The sequence below is a fragment of the Podarcis cretensis genome (genome assembly GCF_951804945.1).
Source record: "Podarcis cretensis genome assembly, chromosome: 5".
Taxonomy (NCBI): domain Eukaryota; kingdom Metazoa; phylum Chordata; class Lepidosauria; order Squamata; family Lacertidae; genus Podarcis; species Podarcis cretensis.
The window spans coordinates 61,602,292-61,619,434 of NC_137174.1; the positions used below are offsets into that span (position 1 = coordinate 61,602,292).

Genomic DNA, 17,143 nt, shown 5'->3' on the forward strand with positions numbered 1-17,143 from the left:
AGGTAGAAATCTCAGAGGTGGGCATTTGCTCATGGGCAGCTGCCATCCGTCTATTGCAACTCAGCCTTATGCCAAGTCCGAAAATTGGTCCACCTTGTTCAATCCTGTCTACACTGACTGGCAACGGCTCTCCAAGGTTTCAGGCAGAGAATTTTTCCCAGCTCTACCTGGAGATGCTGGAGAATCTGGAGACCTTTGCATGCAAAACAAGAGCTCTGCTACTGAGCCAGGGCCATTCCTCAAGTTAAGCCACTAAACAGCTATTAAGAGAGCAGGAAACAGAGGCTTCTTATGGAAGAGTAACAGCTACCCTGACATGAATTTTTGTGCTCATAGATGGCTCCTCTCTTACCCCAAGTTCTTCCTCCTACTAAGGACTGCACCCTAAGACAGGCACAGGGCTCTGAGGCACCTGTTGCTTCAAATATAGGATTTGTGATGAGGCTTCAGCTGAGGAACCAAACCGTCATAGAAACCACAGGGCTCTCATTCCTTAAATGTAATTATTTTGAATCTAAAACAAACCCCACTAAAGCAAGAGCCCTCCGGCATCACCTGCTATTCAGAGGGAGCTGCCTGTGAGTTCTGCAGAAAAGAGAAATGTGTGTATGTCTTGAGCACACCTGCATTATGCTCACATCTGTCATGCTATCAATCTGTCCTGGCATGGAAGGAAGGTTAGTCCCTTTCAATTTCTTTTGTACATTAGCTTACATGTTGCATATGCTTTACTGTATATGTTTTACATTTCCTGCCACCTTGTACAAGGTGGGACTCTGCTGTTACCTTAGGGACAGAGGACACAAAACCTTCTCAAAGGATTGATAAAGCCTCTGTACCTCATCACCCTTTGCATCCTACGCCTGCAGTCCACAGCCAGGTTCTCTTTCAGACGAGTCTCCATAAATTTCTGAGCGTGACTCAGCAGGGATTTACTAGGAGGGAAAAGGCCTGTGCACAGCCAGAGTAATTGCCAACCACTGTTCAGGCTGTACCTGTAGTTTTGAGGGAAATAATAATAATTACTTAGAAACGTTAATATATTTTATTTACTTAACCCAACAGCTCTTGAGACTTAGGAAACTATCCAAGCTGACTTCTTTGTGACCCACCCCCTCCATTGTTACCACAGGGGTGGAAATGGCCTTCCACTGCTGGATTTGGAGATTCTGGAAGCCAGATACCTCTGAAGTGCTAAAAGCTCAGTAAGTTCTTTTTCTGACAATGACCAAGAAATACGGTACATTGATATAAAAAGGAACTGTCCTGTAAGAGATGGTTGGAAAGGTCTGGCCCTTGGTACCTGTTGGTGTTCTCTGTCAGCTGCTTCATGATCTGGCAGTAGATCTCATCGCGCAGAACTTCCTCCTGAATTGCCACTACAAATATCTGGTCAGTGAGCTCCACAGGGGACCTCTCCTGCTTTGAGGGGTAGTCTCCCATGTATCTCATGATAGGTGAGCAAAGAGGTAAGGAAAAGTTTGCAGAGATGACGTGCAATTTCAAGCACATCTCCTTTTTCAGAGAACTCCTAGTGACTGAGCCCTCCGGTGACAATTAGGCTGTGCTGCCTAGCAAAAGCAATTAACAGGTCACCTTACCAATTAGCACTGCCTTCTGTGACTTCTCTTTTGGGGGTGTGAATGCTATGAACCCCTCCATCATAGGCTCAGATTGTATATAGTATGAACCATTTATCATAAGGACACCACAGCCTCTGCTGTGCCTCATTTCCAAAGGAAACATGAACCCTGGAATATGGCACCACTTGGAAATTGGGGTGGTATGCAACCCTATCACCAGCATAAAGGATATCAATGAAGGACTGGCAAGCAAAGTCCCAGAGGTCAGAGTTGGTGCACACCTTCTTCAGCAAAGGCTGTTTTAGGGGTTCCCTAGAGTGAGCCCATAGGTGAGTCCGCCCACGGGACTTGTGTAAGACCGCCTTGCTGATGGACTCCTTTTCAGGAACTCTGGGAAAACAAAAGAACATTTTCTCAAAGCACTGCCATTTGGACTTAACATTTGCTTGGGATAGGGTAAAAAATGTAACAGAGAAACTCTATCTGGACAGGTATAACCTGGCTGCAGTATTCTTTGCTCTGGTAACCTCAAGCTTCGATTGCTGCAGTGCAGTACATGGGGCTGCCTTTTAAGACTGGAAATTGCAGCTTGTGCAGAATGCGGCCACTCAATTGCTGGCAGGTTCAAAGCAATGCACTTGCACCACAATTTTGCTTCTCCCCCTCCCAGTAAGCAGGGGTAATACACCTGCGAAAAAGCTAGGATTATGGCTGTACCCCGCCTGGCATGGAGCCAACCTAAAATTCCCTGCACCTGCTAACATTTACCAGTACTGAACAGGTCACCCTCTAGCACAGAGGTGGGGGACTGGACCCGGCCAATGGGTCAGGTGCACCCCCCACACTCTTGACAGCGCCATCTGCTGAACAAGGGAGTTCCTGATAGGCAACTCCCTAGTGCAGTTGATCCCAGCAGCGCTTCCTATTGGCACCAATCAACTGAAGAGTATTAAGAGTGACCTCTGCTTGCCTTGGAACAGTTGGGAGTGCATGTTGAGCTCATGAATGTTCCTATGCAGCCACACCTGATGACACATATGGCTTAAGGGGGGCATAGAGAAACAGCCTCACAGGCCAAATTATGACCCTTGCAGGAGCTAACTAGACCCAAGGGGAGGAGGTTTCCACTGTTTCTCTTACACTTCTGAAGATTAGGACCCTTTTTTCTATGTTGCCAAATGAAGATTGGTGCCAACTCTGATTTGCATTTGAATATGGGGAAAATCCTGGCTGGAACAGTATCTCAGTGCCCATCAGCAGAGGAGTGGTCGACCTTCACTGTGTCCTCTGCTTCACTGCAGATAAGGAACAGCAAGAGGAGTCACCACAAGAGTAATTTCCATCACATGGAAGATGGAGTGGAATGCAATAACTAAAACGGGTTTAAGCGCAATAACATGCAACTGTTGGTTGAAAAAGCAGCATGACTTTCGGGAAGTAAGAGGCTCTGGGAGAAACTGAATAGGAAGCTGCAAGGCACAGGAATAGACATACCTGAAGTGCTCGTAGGAGAATTCTTCCAGAGTATATGGCTTCACTTTTGCCTCTTCTTCCTCATGCTCCTCTGTGCGAGAATTCAGTGACGCCAACCTCCGTTGTTCAGGCGACATCATCAGCAGGCTCTGAAAAGACACAGCCCCTTGAAGGCTACAGGCTCCTTGCCAAGATGTCAGACACCGACCACCCGTGCTGATGCTTCAGGAAAGATTTGTGGGCAGGATACTCATTTCCTGCCAGATCTGCTTACAGACACTTCTTCAGAGCAAGGAAGGATTACCAGGCCTGCCAACATTTCCCTTAATGAGGGGAATAGTTCCAAAAGAATTCCCACAGGGACAAGCATTGCATTAGAAGAGGCCCCAAGAGAGCACAATGTCAAATCCAGAAATCAAGTCAATGTATAACTGGAACTACTGTTGCTGCTTCGATGTACTTGAAACTCGCATGAAACTGCTAATTGAAACAAATACTGTACTCAAAACAGAGAACGATGTTAAAAATGCAATTTAAAGTACTTCAATAATAATTACAGTCCACAACAGATCAAAAGTTTCCCTTTATGGGGGAATAACTTCCAAGTTCTGGTCTCAGTTTTAGTTTTAATAAGCATGTGAAAATTCTGAGCATGCTCTGCTAAAGATTTAGGAATTCAAGAGGAAGCCTGATTTCTACTCAAGCTCTAAAACAGGATCAGAGTTAGCTTTGACAATTTCCCCAAGGCTCCAGCAAGCCCTTGTTCAGTACTGCTATTTTCTTCCATTCCTCTGAAACACTCTCTACGGATTTTTTTGTGGGTTCCAGCATGTTACCTTAATAGAGGTCATATCCATGCCATACATTTAATGCACATGGCTCCCCTGAAGAATCCTGCAAACTGTAGTTTACAGAACTACAATTCCCAGCACCCTTAGCAACCTACAGTTCCCAGGACTCTTTTTGGAAGTGGAATATGTGCTTTAAAAATATGCTGATGATGTGAGCAGAGAGGGGATGGAAGCCATTTATCCTGGTTATCCTTACCAGTAATTGACTAGAAGGTTTCGTAACGGTGGGGATGATGTAGATTGCATCTTGTGACACAAGCCCAGATTTACCAGTTCGCTCATTCTGAGCATAGATCCAGCCTTGGCTTCCTTCCAGTCTTCTGCCACGGGCATGCATCCTGCCTTGGCTTTTTTCTAGTCCTCTGTCCTTGGCTAAAATCAGCAAATCCCCCTTCTTAAAGGCCAGAATTGTGGAGTCATCTGGGAAGCAAAAAAAGAGAGAACTGCAGTAATGCTGTCCAGCCATTGCACATCAGAGAAAATTGGGGGGGGGGAGAGGTGTTTTCAGAGTTAGACCAAGCCATGAGTCCTCAGACTTTCTCACAAGACCGGTTATGCGGGATCGGTTATGCAGCCATTTTGTGCAAATATTGATATCTGAGTTTGTATCAGGGGGGCCACTTTCTAGAAGTTGAGCCCTTTTGGTCCCCCTGTGATATTTTTTGGAGGGGGAGAGACCTGCCCTCTGTGGAGGAGGCCAAGCACTGTGTGGAGCTGAGCACAGTGCAGCTTCAATAGCCAGCTCCTCCTTCTTCTCCTCCTCCTGCCACAGAGGGGAAGGAGCTGCTGACCATGGAAGACATGCTGCCGACATGTTCCTCTGTGCCCCCAGGTTGATGTCCTTTGATGTTGGCCCCTCATTCTCCATCAGAAGCTGGTACCTCTGGTTTGTATCAAGCATGTGACAAGTGGGCCATGAGAGTAACATGCCATGAAATGAACAGCAAATCACATTTGTTTATCTTGTGAACTGCCTGAGATCTTCGGGTGAAGGGTGGTATATAAATTTAACAATAAATAAATAAGGAAGATGTATGTCAAATTGTGTTTTGTGCTCATAAGGCTGTGTACACATCATACATTTAAAGCAGACACATCCTGCTCCAAAGAATCCTCTAGACCAGTGTTTCCCAACCTTGGGTCTCCAGCTGTTTTTGGACTACAACTCCCATCATACTTAGCAAGCAAGACCAGTGGTTAGGGATGATGGGAAGTGTAGTCCAAAAACAGCTAGAGACCAAAGGTTGGGAAACACTGCTCTAGACTGTAGTTTAAGCCACACAAAGCTACAATTTCCTGCACTCTTACCAAGAATCCTAGGATTCTTTTTGGGGTGGGTGGGGTGTGTGCTTTAAATGTGTGGTGTGTACAGTTTCCCTTCTTTCCCAATCTTGTTTTGTTCCATTCTTTTGCTACATCATTACCTGTTTCTGCTCACGTTTCCCACTGACAATTTCTCATGCCACCTCAGGGGATGAAGGAGATTTGTGACTGGATCTCTCAACACTTTCCACTTAAGAGTATTTCTTAGAATCAAGTGGTATTTAATTGTGTTTAATAAATCAAGAACATGTTTTTCCTTAAAAGAAGGTGGAGAAGCTGAAGCATTTGAACTCAGACTGCAGGAAAGGCAAGGAAAATTTTCCCTCAGTTCTTCCAATAGCAAAAGTCCATCCTCATCAAGAGCTGGGTGTAAAGCTAGGCGATTTGCTGTTTACGAGCCAGGAATGCTGCCTCAATTTGGTAAACAGTTCAATGACATCTTTCACTAAGAGGGGACAAATGATGCACACAAGTTTGGATGGGACCACACCAGCAGCTGATGGGAAAGTCATAATCTGCACCTGACATCTATCAGCAGAGAGAGAAGCCCAAACCAGCCCTCCATTGGACACACTGATTCAGTGTAACCTGACCCTTGGAAACTTCTCCATCTCAAAGCACCCTAAGCTACCTTGCTGCTTGTTTTCTTGCATTGCCACAGCATACTGTGACCTCTCTTTCAGTCCTTGCAGAAACATAACCACCAGCTCAGCAATGACAACGCTGTTGGCCGATGTCAAGACAAACTCTTCAGCACGCAAGGTGTTGAGGGTGCAACTTTGTCCGAACGCCTTGACTGCCCTGTGAAACACAGAAGTAATTTGTTAAAGAGAAGATGGCTCCGGAAGCTGCAGGAAAGCAAAGCTCTACATCTACCTACAGCCTTCAGAATAAGAGTTCAAATGTCCTCAGATCCATTAATTCAAAGACACAGTAGAGTCTCTTAACATGGATCAAAAAGCAAGGGGTGGGAAGGACGAGACCTGATCATTTCCAAAGCTGGAACAGAATCAGCAACTCCTAGAGGGAGGTCAAATTTGTACATTCAGCCCTTCCATGTCTCCTTACAGAGACATCTTATCCTGCAAGGCTCATTCTCAAACAAAGGGGGAACAGGAAACACAGCGTTGTAAGGGATAGTGAGATGATATAAGATTTAATACTCTGAGTAAACAGAACTCCAGACCTGCTCCTTGAAAAAGAGGATGCTTTTTAAAACTTTGGGGAAGGGCCATAGTTCAGCAGCAGAGTTTGGTAGGACTAGGAAAGAACACTCTGAAATCTTGGGAGAGCTACTGCTAAGCCACTGTAGGCAGTACTGAGCTAGGTGGACCAGTGATCTGGCTCAGTGTAAGGCAGCTTCCTGCATAAAACCTCCCCCGGCATAATTGCCGAGATAGGAAGACAGAAGAATCAAATGTGGCCAATGATATGAAGAGGAGGTAGGAGCTGAGCACCCTTTGGTTTCTTGAGAGTTCCAAGAAGAGACTCTGCTGCTCTGCTGTGAGGGAGCACTCTGTCATGTCACCTGCCTCACTGCAATAGTCCCAGTGGAGTGCTAGCCCCTGCATGGTGTTTTTGAACCCCAAGTTCACAATCCCACTGACAATGGAAGACTTCCAGCACTGTCTCCCACTCAGTTCTTGACCTTTCCTTGCATGGTCAATAAGGGATTATTTCTCAAGCTTCCTACGATCAGAATGTGCACTTATTCCAAAGTTTCCCAAGAGGGTCCTGCGATGATGAAATGCATTTCAAATATTGTGCAGAATGTCAGTGAGGATGCAGTACCTACACTCTCTTGGGCCCACCGTGTCCCAGCAGACTTACCTGTTTGTGTGGATGCCAGTGATTTCTGGGAAAGACAGGTCTAGAAGTCTCTTTTCTGACTCATCTAGGAAGCAGATCCCTTTCCAATTAATTGCCACTATGAAATGGTTCTTGGGCAGACTTGGCCCTGTAAACACAATTTTTTAAAAGGTAGTGTGGCGACCTTTTCTTAGCTCAGATGTTCCTCCCCTCTGTACCCTCACCCACACAAAAGGGGTTGACATTACCTGAAAATTTGGTGACCTCAAAGAATCTAGAAAAGAGCAGAGGCCACTGAAAGCGGGCAAAATCCACCAGCTGCTCCTTCACGTTCTGGGGGGAAAGTCGGTCCTGGGTATAAGGGGCCTGCAACATAGAGATGGAGAGGCAACTAAGTCTGCACCCTTCCAGATTTCCCTTCAGTGACAGCCATCTCTCTTCTGTGTCTATGCAGACTTTTATGGGGAAAACCCTCAAAACTCTATTCAAGCCCACAGATTTAGAAATACTTTAAAATCCTTTGAAGTGGCAGAGCTATCTTTAAATACCTCCAAGCTGCCAAAGGCTAGATATGAGCTGTCTCCTTTTGACTTAGCAACAGCTGCAGCCACATATACAAATAAGACTGCAATTCCCTTGGGAAAACAGGTACTGATGATGCACTTCTGCTCTCAAGAGGAATTGCAGATGTGCAGGAACGTGGATATTTCCATGGGCATGCATGTCATCACCGCTCTTAGAGACTCTGGGATACTCGACCGCCTGATCATGGAATGTGGACCGAGTGTAGATTCTCAAGTGGACCCATGTCCAATCCATATTTCAGCCTGGAAGGTATGGATCAAGTGAGTCCAGTTTGGAATTCATGTTTGCTGAATTCCTCCAAATGCTCTGCAACGCATAGGTGATACAGGGGATTTCCTGGTGAACATCCACCGAGGATAAAATACTGAAAGACGACAGTCAGTTCTCCCCAAGTGTTTCAAAGACTGTTCACATCAGCTGCTATTGCCACCAACGCAGAGGGGGAAGGGCAAAGGGAAAGAGAAAAGCTGCAGGAGAACAGAAGAGGTAAGTGGGAAATCAGCAGCAGCAGCAGCAGCGAATGCTCAGTGAAGTGAAAGAAACAGGGTGCACCATTAGCAATCCATCACCCCTGTCAGGCCTATACACAATTTGTCAACTTGTTGAAACCTCTCAATTGTCATAAATTCATTCAGTGGGACACCCCGCTCAATCCTCCTTAGTAAACCATAGGGGGCAAATATATTGGTCCTCTTTTCCTCTGCCACATTCCTCTAGGACACTTATTTTCTGTTCCAGAAGAAAGCACAGGAGGACAAATGCATTATAAAACAAAGTTATGTAAGACAGAAGCTATGGGTTATGTTAGTCCCAGTATGTACCCCTGGGTGTTCTTACCTTAGCGTGAGCATATGTGATGAGGCTCACCCACTTCTCCTTGGATTTAGACTTCAGCAGCTTTGCTGGGATACACTCCTGGAGCATGTTTTGAACCAACTCATTTTGGATGGACTCTCCAAACTGGACGTAGCAATATTTGGCTCCTATCTCCACCAAGTCCTCTTCCTATGACAATTAATCAGGTTTGGTGATTTGCTAGAAGAGGCTTTAACCTAATGTCAGTCATTGCCCAGACTAGACAAATTAGATATTCATCTTCTCCCAAGCAGGTTTGATCCAGAGGTTTGCATAGCACACATACACAGAAGAATGAATTGCACTAACGGCATTGAATAGAATATTGAAACAGTAAGGAAAGATCCATTTTGTCAAAGAATGCCGCTGGGAAGACTGATTATGTATACCCAAATCAATCCATTTCCCAAAGTGCCTTTGGACTCCATGTATTAGTGAATTAAAAACCCACCTTCTCACAGCGGTATTCTCCATATCGAATGCCACGGATGATTTGATGATAGATGAGCTCAGTGCTGACAGGATCTTCCTTAGAGTTGTGCCAGGGAGTGAAGACCTCTTTCCTGAAGTACAGACGCCAGGGAGTGTGTCGTTCGTGGCCACCCTTCTCCTTTTCCATTTGTTCACACTGGGAAATGGCATCCATTATGTGTTCCCGTTCGCCACCAAGCGACCAAGCCTAACAACATCAACATCACCCATTTCAGAGATAAATGAGGTTGTTTTCCTTAATGGATAGTCTAATCATCTCGGGAAAATGCCCCCAAGTCATCTCATGTAAGGGGATAAGTTGTGAGTGAAAATTACACAGTAAGTTATATTTCACCAGGATAATTAACTAGCAGCATGGTGTAAGGCAGCCTTCTCCCCATATGCCCAGACCCTACAATCACCATCTGATACCCTTCCTCCTGCGCCTCCTGCACAAGAGGTACAGAAGGTGGCCTTTTCTGAGGTGGCTTGTGGAATGCTGTCCCCAGGGAGGTTCGCCTGGCACCTTCATTATACAGTGGTACCTCAGGTTAAGAACTTAATTTGTTCCAGAGGTTCGTTCTTAACCTGAAACTGTTCTTAACCTGAGGTACCACTTTAGCTAATGGGGCCTCCTGCTGCTGCTGTGCCGCTGCCGCCGCACAATTTCTGTTCTCATCTTGAAGCAAAGTTCTTAACCTGAGATACTATTTCTGGGTTAGTGGAGTCTGTAACCTGAAGTGTATGTAACCCCAGGTACCACTGTATATATCTTTAGGTGCCAGACAAAAATGTTCCTCTTCAACCAGGCCTTTGGCTGAATAACATTCTACAGCCTTTTAAATGTGTTTGTGGCATGCGGGGCTATTGTTTTGTTGTTTCTGTTTTAACCAGTGCTTTTTTTCTGGGGATAAGAGTACGCCAGTACCAGCAGTTTTTTTCCTAGAAGAAAAGCACTTGTTTTAACTATTTATTTGTGTTTCCATCTTCTTATCCTGAGATTTTTTGATGAAGAGCAGTATATAGATCTAATAAAAAAACAACAACTTGGTACCCTCCTACAATTCCTATCAGCCCCAGGCCAGTGTATGGTAATGCAAGGATGGGAAGGTGGTTTCATTTTATGCCCTTCTAGGGTATTGTTGAGGGACGCAGGTGGCGCTGTGGGTTAAAGCCTCAGCGCCTAGGGCTTGCCGAACGAAAGGTCGGTGGTTCGAATCCCTGCGGCGGGGTGCGCTCCCGCTGCTCGGTCCCAGCGCCTGCCAACCTAGCAGTTCGAAAGCACCTCCGGGTGCAAGTAGATAAATAGGGACCGCTTACCAGCGGGAAGGTAAACGGCGTTTCCGTGTGCGGCTCTGGCTCTGGCTCTGGCTCTGGCCAGAGCAGCGATGTCACGCTGGCCACGTGACCCGGAAGTGTCTCCGGACAGCGCTGGCCCCTGGCCTCTTAAGTGAGATGGGCGCACAACCCCAGAGTCTGTCAAGACTGGCCCGTACGGGCAGGGGTACCTTTACCTTTACCTTTTAGGGTATTGTTGAGGTCAGGGCAGGGACTTGATACAAACACTATTCCCAAAAAAAAAAAAGCCTTGTGTAGAACTTTGTAGATAGACACATTTGTAGATATTCAAACATGAGGTATAAATGCATACCAAAACCACCACATTTATTCCACTGTATTTTGAGATCCAGATGATTGCTAGAAGATAACAGGCCATTCCTTACTTGAGTATCCACGGTAGGTTGATATAAATGGGCTTGTTCTTTAAAAAGAATGTCATGTAGACTTTTTGCCCATGCAGACTGAATTTGCACGTGACTATTTATGTGAATCTGCTACCAGGAGCACAAAATCTACAGGCTGCATGCAATGGGCTACTTATCATAGGGATGTTGGCCATTTTGATCTCATAGTATGACTTTCACATGACCAGGATAACCACAAGCGCATTCAATCTACGTCGGTATATGTGTGTGTTTGTGTAAACTCTGGCCACATTAAAAAGCCCAAAACGCAAACTGGTCTTCAGCTCTAAAAGCACACCTTACTTGCTGGAATTACGGTATGTGGGAAGATGGCAAACAATCAGGCTTAGAATATGGGAAATTGCATTTTCACATGTGAAGAGTTGGGCTACACTGATGGCAAAGAGCCCTCTCCCCCCCTGCCCCGCCCCGCCACCCACACACAAAACATAACTCAAATTTAAAAGAGTTGTGTAGATGCCCCCCCACGCCCTAATGCATTTAGGCAGATTTCACCCCACATGCAATGTTCTTTCACCTTGTCATACAAAGCAATATAGAGAGAGAAACCAAATGTATCCTTCAGGTTAGTTTTCTCAGCAACACGCTGGCAAATTTCCTTTGCAATGGAGGCTGAATCTGCCGAGACTGTGATGCTGCTGCCATTCATCAGGGTCACACTAAGTGTAATCGGCTTCTTATTCTTTGTTGCCTGAAAGCCAAAGAAACACAGGGGCAGAGTCGCACAGCAACTTTCTCCACACTTGCTCTATATTGCAGATATAATGAGAATGCCAGATCGTTACACAAATATCCACCTTTCAGATAAAGGGGAGAAACCTGACTCTTCTAGATGCTATTAGACGAAAGTAATTACCTATGTAGTAACATTCAGGCTTCTTCTACTAAGCCCTTTAGTACTGCAGACACATTGCTTCTCTGCAATTAACTGGAAGTGTTTAATAACGAAAGTTCGGCACACCACTTAATCCAGCAGTGCTCTTGCTTGTGGCCAGTAAAGATCCTTTCCAATATTAATTTTTTAAAAATCTTCCCCATGATCCTGGATATAGGATTAGTAATATATACTGCCTTAATTGTCCCTTGAATAGCTTATCTTAACTGCCTTCATTGTTCTTGCAGGTGGAGTTGGGGTTTAATTACAAGTATTCATTTTAAGAGCAAAATATCAGTGCTGAATTTCACAATAAAAACTGAGATTCTACATAGCAAGATAGCATATTCACCAGAAATGCACTTCCTCATGGCCAAACTCCAAGGACAAAAATTGAATAAACGAATACTTAAAGACTCGCCACTCCTGCCACAGGAATGGAAATTGGTACTGGGACAACCAAAAGAGGCTGTTCAGTGGCTGGGGAGCATGCGGGGGGGGGGGCGCAGCATGAGACTCAGCAGTATTTTGCCTATCCACAGTTGCTGCAATCATGTTTTATTGCAAAAATTATATGTTTTTGCCATCTATCAGAACTGGAAAAACAAGCAAGGGAGACAAGACACAAACCATCTACTGCAACAATCTGCCAATGGAATCCACTGCTTCCAAAGTGGACACTTTCTGTGACAAAGCCACACTTTCCTCACTCACTTTTTAACGTGCATCTGTATGACATCATGAACAAGACAGGTCTCCCTCTCAAATTTTCCTTGTTCCGCCTTTCACATTTCCCCCCAAAGCTCAGAAAAAAAAACTTTTTAAAAAGCCCTGAATTCAATAGTTGCCCTATTTCCGCAAGTGCAGATGCCTATTGTGCTGCTGTTCCAGCTGATTAGACTGCTCTGGTCATTTCTTAGCTTGCTCTCTGTCCCGTTCCTTCTGTATCATCTGTCCCTCATCAGTAGGAATCAAAACTATCACTTTAGCCTTTGTCTAAAAAGTAAACACAAGGAATCAATTCCAGACAGACTAGTGCAGAAAGCAGTAAAACGCACAGACCCTTTAAGGAGGTTAACTGCCTTCTGTTACAACCCAGCAAGATTAATCAGTGTGAGAAAAGGATAAAATGATGGTTACCTGCAGCTCCAGCCAACTAGGTGGGTCAGATCGTGTTCCATTCATATATGTGCGCTTCAGTCTTTCAGCACAGTATGGGACATATAATGTTGGTCCACCCTGGATGAAATTCAGTAGGTACTGGAAGTATAAAGCAGACCACAGTATTAGAAAGCAAAGAATATCCCCAAATCCTTATTAACCATCTAATACAGGTATGTAGAACTTGTGAAAATATTTACTCATGGTTTACACCTCTTCTCTTTCTGGGTTTTGAATATCATTTCCCAAACAACATGATATTCTTTGATACCCCTTGACCTCAAGGGAAGTGACATTTTTTTTCAAGGGTTGTTAATGTGAAAGGAGGAATTTCTACCTACCCTACAATTATGCACTGCTACCTTCACTGCCACAACCACCATCTCCACTGCCTCCTCCTCATTCATCCCCTCTTCTGTGGTTGCCAGGAAAGAAGCCCCAAGATGGCACCAGGATCCAGGAGTGCCAGCTTGGCCCTGTGACCATGGGTGCCTGGGGGCTGGGGCCATGGGTGTCATGCAATGTGCATGGCCCTGGCACCGAAATTTGTGGGTGCCCGGTCCCTTCATGGGGAATTTTGTGGGTACTTGGGCACCCAGGGCCCCAGGGAGTTGGCACCTATGCCAGGATCTTAGAGTTGCCAATGAGGTTATTTTAGGGTAACAGCATCTCAAGATGGTGAAGTGGTGGAAGGAGACAGAGTGCGGGGAGAGAAAAGAAGAGAAGAGAAAAGAGGAAAGGAAAGGAGGAGGTGGGGAGGCACCATGAGGGTGAGGGCAGCGGAAGGTGTGGTGTTGGTGGTGGTGAGGGGCAGTAGCTGTGGGCTTTTGTCTTAGGCAGTTTCCCCTCTCTATGCACACCTATCACAGACACAATCCTGTACATTCTTGATATTCTAGATTCCAACCTACTGTAAAAAAAACAACCCCGCACAATAACTACCTTCACAAACTTGTCTGAAGGACAGAAGGAACTAAGACAGAGAGAAAGCAGAATCCAACCTCTCAGATAACTGGTTTGGTTTTTATTCTCACTGAGTTGCTTGCAGATCTGACAGTAAATTTCATCCCTGTGAAAGAAGACTAATTAGCAAAATAATCCTCATCCCCAATGACAGACTTTTTGCTAAACAGATCCATGTACAATTTCCCTGCTACAAGTGGGTGTACTTGAAGTCTGTTTGATTACATTGTGCTTTTTGTTTTGTAAGAAATGCTGCACCTAGGTACCTTATGCTCAATCTGGTAGAGATCTACACAATTTTTAATACATTTTTCTAAGGGCTATATGCAGGACTGGCTCAACACATTTTGCTGCCTGAGGCAAAGGCCCTCGTATCCCACATATGAGCCCTACCTATGCTACACTTCTACTTCATTCTTGTTCTTCCAAGAATGCCTAATTCAGGGGTTGCCAATGTGGCACCCATAGGCCTTGCAGAGGGCTTTCCTGGCACCCACAGGGTCCTTGCTCCCACCCCTCTCCTTGCTGAAATTAGGCTGGAAAGAAGCATCCTATTGTCACCAATTAAAAAAAACTGGTGTTCTGCATGTGGTGCCCATCTCAGTTTGCAAATGGCCACAGACCCACAAATGTTGGCCTAGTTAATATACCAGATATACAGAATGTTAAAAAATGGATGAAGTTAAGATGAACCCAGGCTTTTCTAGCAGGTCATTTGGATATACTCTGTACAGTGGTACCTCTAGTTACGAACTTAATTTGTTTTGGAGGACTGTTCTTAACCTGAAACTGTTCCTAACTAGAGGCATGCTTTCACTAATAGGGCCTCTTGCTGCCGCTGCGCTGCCACACACGATTTCCATTCTCATCCTGGGGCAAAGTTCTCAATTCAAGGTAACTCTTCCAGGTTAGTGGAGTTTGTAACCTGAAGCGTTTGTAAGCTGAAGTGTTTGTAACTTGAGGTACCACTGTAATCTGAAAATGTAAGCTGCCCCTTAATATATAATACCTGATGGCAGGACGCTGGATAGCATTGCCAATAATGAAGTGCACTTTCTCAAGATTAGACATAGGTCCCTCAGACACAGTGCTTTCCTCCCGAAACATATCTTCCCCATTGCTCAGCTGGTTGGCCACCTAAAATGAAGCAGGAAACCATTTTCCACCTCTTGCCTGAAAGGTTATTTTTAATAAATACACTTAATTCTGGGATAGGAAATTGTTACATATAACTGATAACATTCTCTTCTATGGAATGATCCCCTTGCCTCTACACTCACACATACACAAATCTCCTATATATACTTAATTTTAATTTTATTCACATATAGGAGCATAGGAAGTTGCCTTAGACTATCAGTCCATCTGGCTCAGTCTTGTCTGCACTGAATATCAGCAACTCTCCAGAGTTTCAGTCTGGGACATTCCCATCCCTATCTGGAGATGTCCAGAATTCAACCTGGGGCCATCAAAAACAGATGCTCTGCCACGGAGCTATGGTACTCCCCCTCATTTTATTTTGTTATTTATATACCTCTCAATTAGCCATGATCTTTCGGCAGTTCACACATTGAATCATCAATGAAAACAACCAAATACAGAAGTAAGCACCAAAACAAAAAGTAGCACAAAAGCATACAAAACCAATAGAACGTCACTAAAGCATAGCAAGGGGGGAAACACAGAAGTTTTAAAAACTAAAATACATTTAATCTTAATTATTAAATAACCTGAAAGGGAAAGAAGGGGGCTTAACCAGCCACTGGAGAGATCCTAATGCAAGCGATGGACGAGTCTTTCTGGGGAGAGCATTTCATAACCAGGGTGCCACCACTTAAAAAGTCCTCTCTCTAATAATCATAGAATTGTAGAGTTGGAAAGTACCACCAAGGTCATGTACCCCAAACCCAGGCAATGCAGGAATCTTTTGCCCAATGTGGGGCTTGAACCCACAGGCCCTCAGATTAAGAGTCATGTGCTTTACCAACTGAGCTATCCCAGTTGACATAATCTGACTCATTTCACTAGACAGGGGAACCTGGTTGAGGGTCTCTGATGAAGATCCTATAGAAGGAATTGATCCTGCCTCCAAGCCATTTAGGGATTTAAAGATTCAGCTCAATATTCAGTGAATGACTGAAGATTCAGGATAGACAAAATAAAGTGCTTCTTTACACAGTGCATTGTTAAACTAGATGCAGTGATGACCACCAACTTGGATGGCTTTAAGAGGATTAGACAAATTCATGGATATGGCTATCAATGGCTACTAGCTGCATTCAGGATGCTTCTGAATACCAGTTTCTGGAAACTGCAAGAAGTGCTATTGTGCTCAGGTTCTGTTGTGAGCTTCTCATACGCATCTGGCTGGTCACTGTGAGAACAAGATGCTAGACTAGATGGGCCCTTGTTTGCTCTCACAGGACTTGTCTTACGTTCTTAATTCTTAATTCAAACTGATGCACTATGAATGCTTATTTGGAAGTAAATTCATCTGTCCCGTCATATTTATTGCTGATCAGAGGATCAGCGCCAACAAAATGTGTTTGGTGGGACTTGGTCCTGCAGCCTTCATTTCCTTTTAATTCTTGAGACATAATCCTCCCACCCCCTACTGCAGGGGCCAGCAAACTTTTTCAGCAGGGGGCCAGTCCATTGTCCCTCAGACCTTGTGGGGAGCCAGACTATATTTTTTTGGGGGGGGGATGAACGAATTCCTATGCCCCCAAAATAATCCAGAGATGCATTTTAAATAAAAGGACACATTCTACTCATGTAAAAACATGCTGATTCCCGGACCATCTGCGGGCCGGATTTAGAAGGCGATTGGGCTGGATTCGGCCCCCAGGCCTTAACTTGCCTACCCATGCTCTATTATCTTTGTGCCTTCTTTATAATGTTCAGCAAGGCGGTTGGGGTTCCTTTTGTCTATTGAGTTCTGTGCAAGCAACCAAATTGTCCTACTCTTACAAACATTTCTTTTTTCATTTAACATCAAGTCTCTTTACTTGACTCAAAGCACCGGCTCCCCTTGCTTTCAGAATGGACATGTTTTCATATGCAATTTTTCTATTAAATTACTGTTGCCCAGAGTACTTATTATTAAACAATGTAGTTCAAGCCCAGGGCTTTTCCCCCAGCTGGAACTCATCAGAACTCAGTTCAGACACCCCTCAGGTGGACACCATTGCTATTTTAAGAGAACAAGGGAGGCATTTGTGGTGAGTTCTGGCACCTCTTTTTCTGTAAAAATAGCACTGTTCAAATCCAATGTCAAAACATAGCCTACCTTTCCAGTCAGCTTGGAGTTGCGTTTTAGTTTCACAGATGAAATGACATTGGAAAACTTGTCCTTCCTGTTGTCCCTCTAAGACAGAAATGTTCATTATGAACTTTGATCCTCAAAAGTCAGTGGCAACTGCTAAATTA

General features: G+C 44.7%; 1 protein-coding gene across 6 annotated transcripts in view; it reads right to left on the bottom strand.

The window, feature by feature from the left end:
• Positions 1-17,143, bottom strand: part of MYO7B (myosin VIIB) — a 61,143-nt gene that overhangs the window by 10,619 nt on the left and 33,381 nt on the right. For 4 of the 6 annotated variants that reach the window (XM_079976798.1, XM_079976801.1, XM_079976802.1 and 1 more), the window contains 15 exons: positions 17,004-17,081; positions 14,724-14,851; positions 13,694-13,820; positions 12,731-12,850; positions 11,234-11,407; positions 8,927-9,158; positions 8,462-8,625; positions 7,288-7,405; positions 7,061-7,187; positions 5,862-6,031; positions 4,104-4,327; positions 3,078-3,205; positions 1,816-1,973; positions 1,304-1,457; positions 840-995 (listed from right to left, as the gene is read on the bottom strand). In XM_079976798.1, coding sequence (XP_079832924.1) covers positions 840-995; positions 1,304-1,457; positions 1,816-1,973; positions 3,078-3,205; positions 4,104-4,327; positions 5,862-6,031; positions 7,061-7,187; positions 7,288-7,405; positions 8,462-8,625; positions 8,927-9,158; positions 11,234-11,407; positions 12,731-12,850; positions 13,694-13,820; positions 14,724-14,851; positions 17,004-17,081 — 2,258 coding nt within the window. Of the gene's footprint in view, positions 1-839; positions 996-1,303; positions 1,458-1,815; positions 1,974-3,077; positions 3,206-4,103; positions 4,328-5,861; positions 6,032-7,060; positions 7,188-7,287; positions 7,406-8,461; positions 8,630-8,926; positions 9,159-11,233; positions 11,408-12,730; positions 12,851-13,693; positions 13,821-14,723; positions 14,852-17,003; positions 17,082-17,143 lie in introns of all 6 variants that reach the window. The other 2 variants (XM_079976803.1, XM_079976800.1) reach the window with 1 other exon arrangement.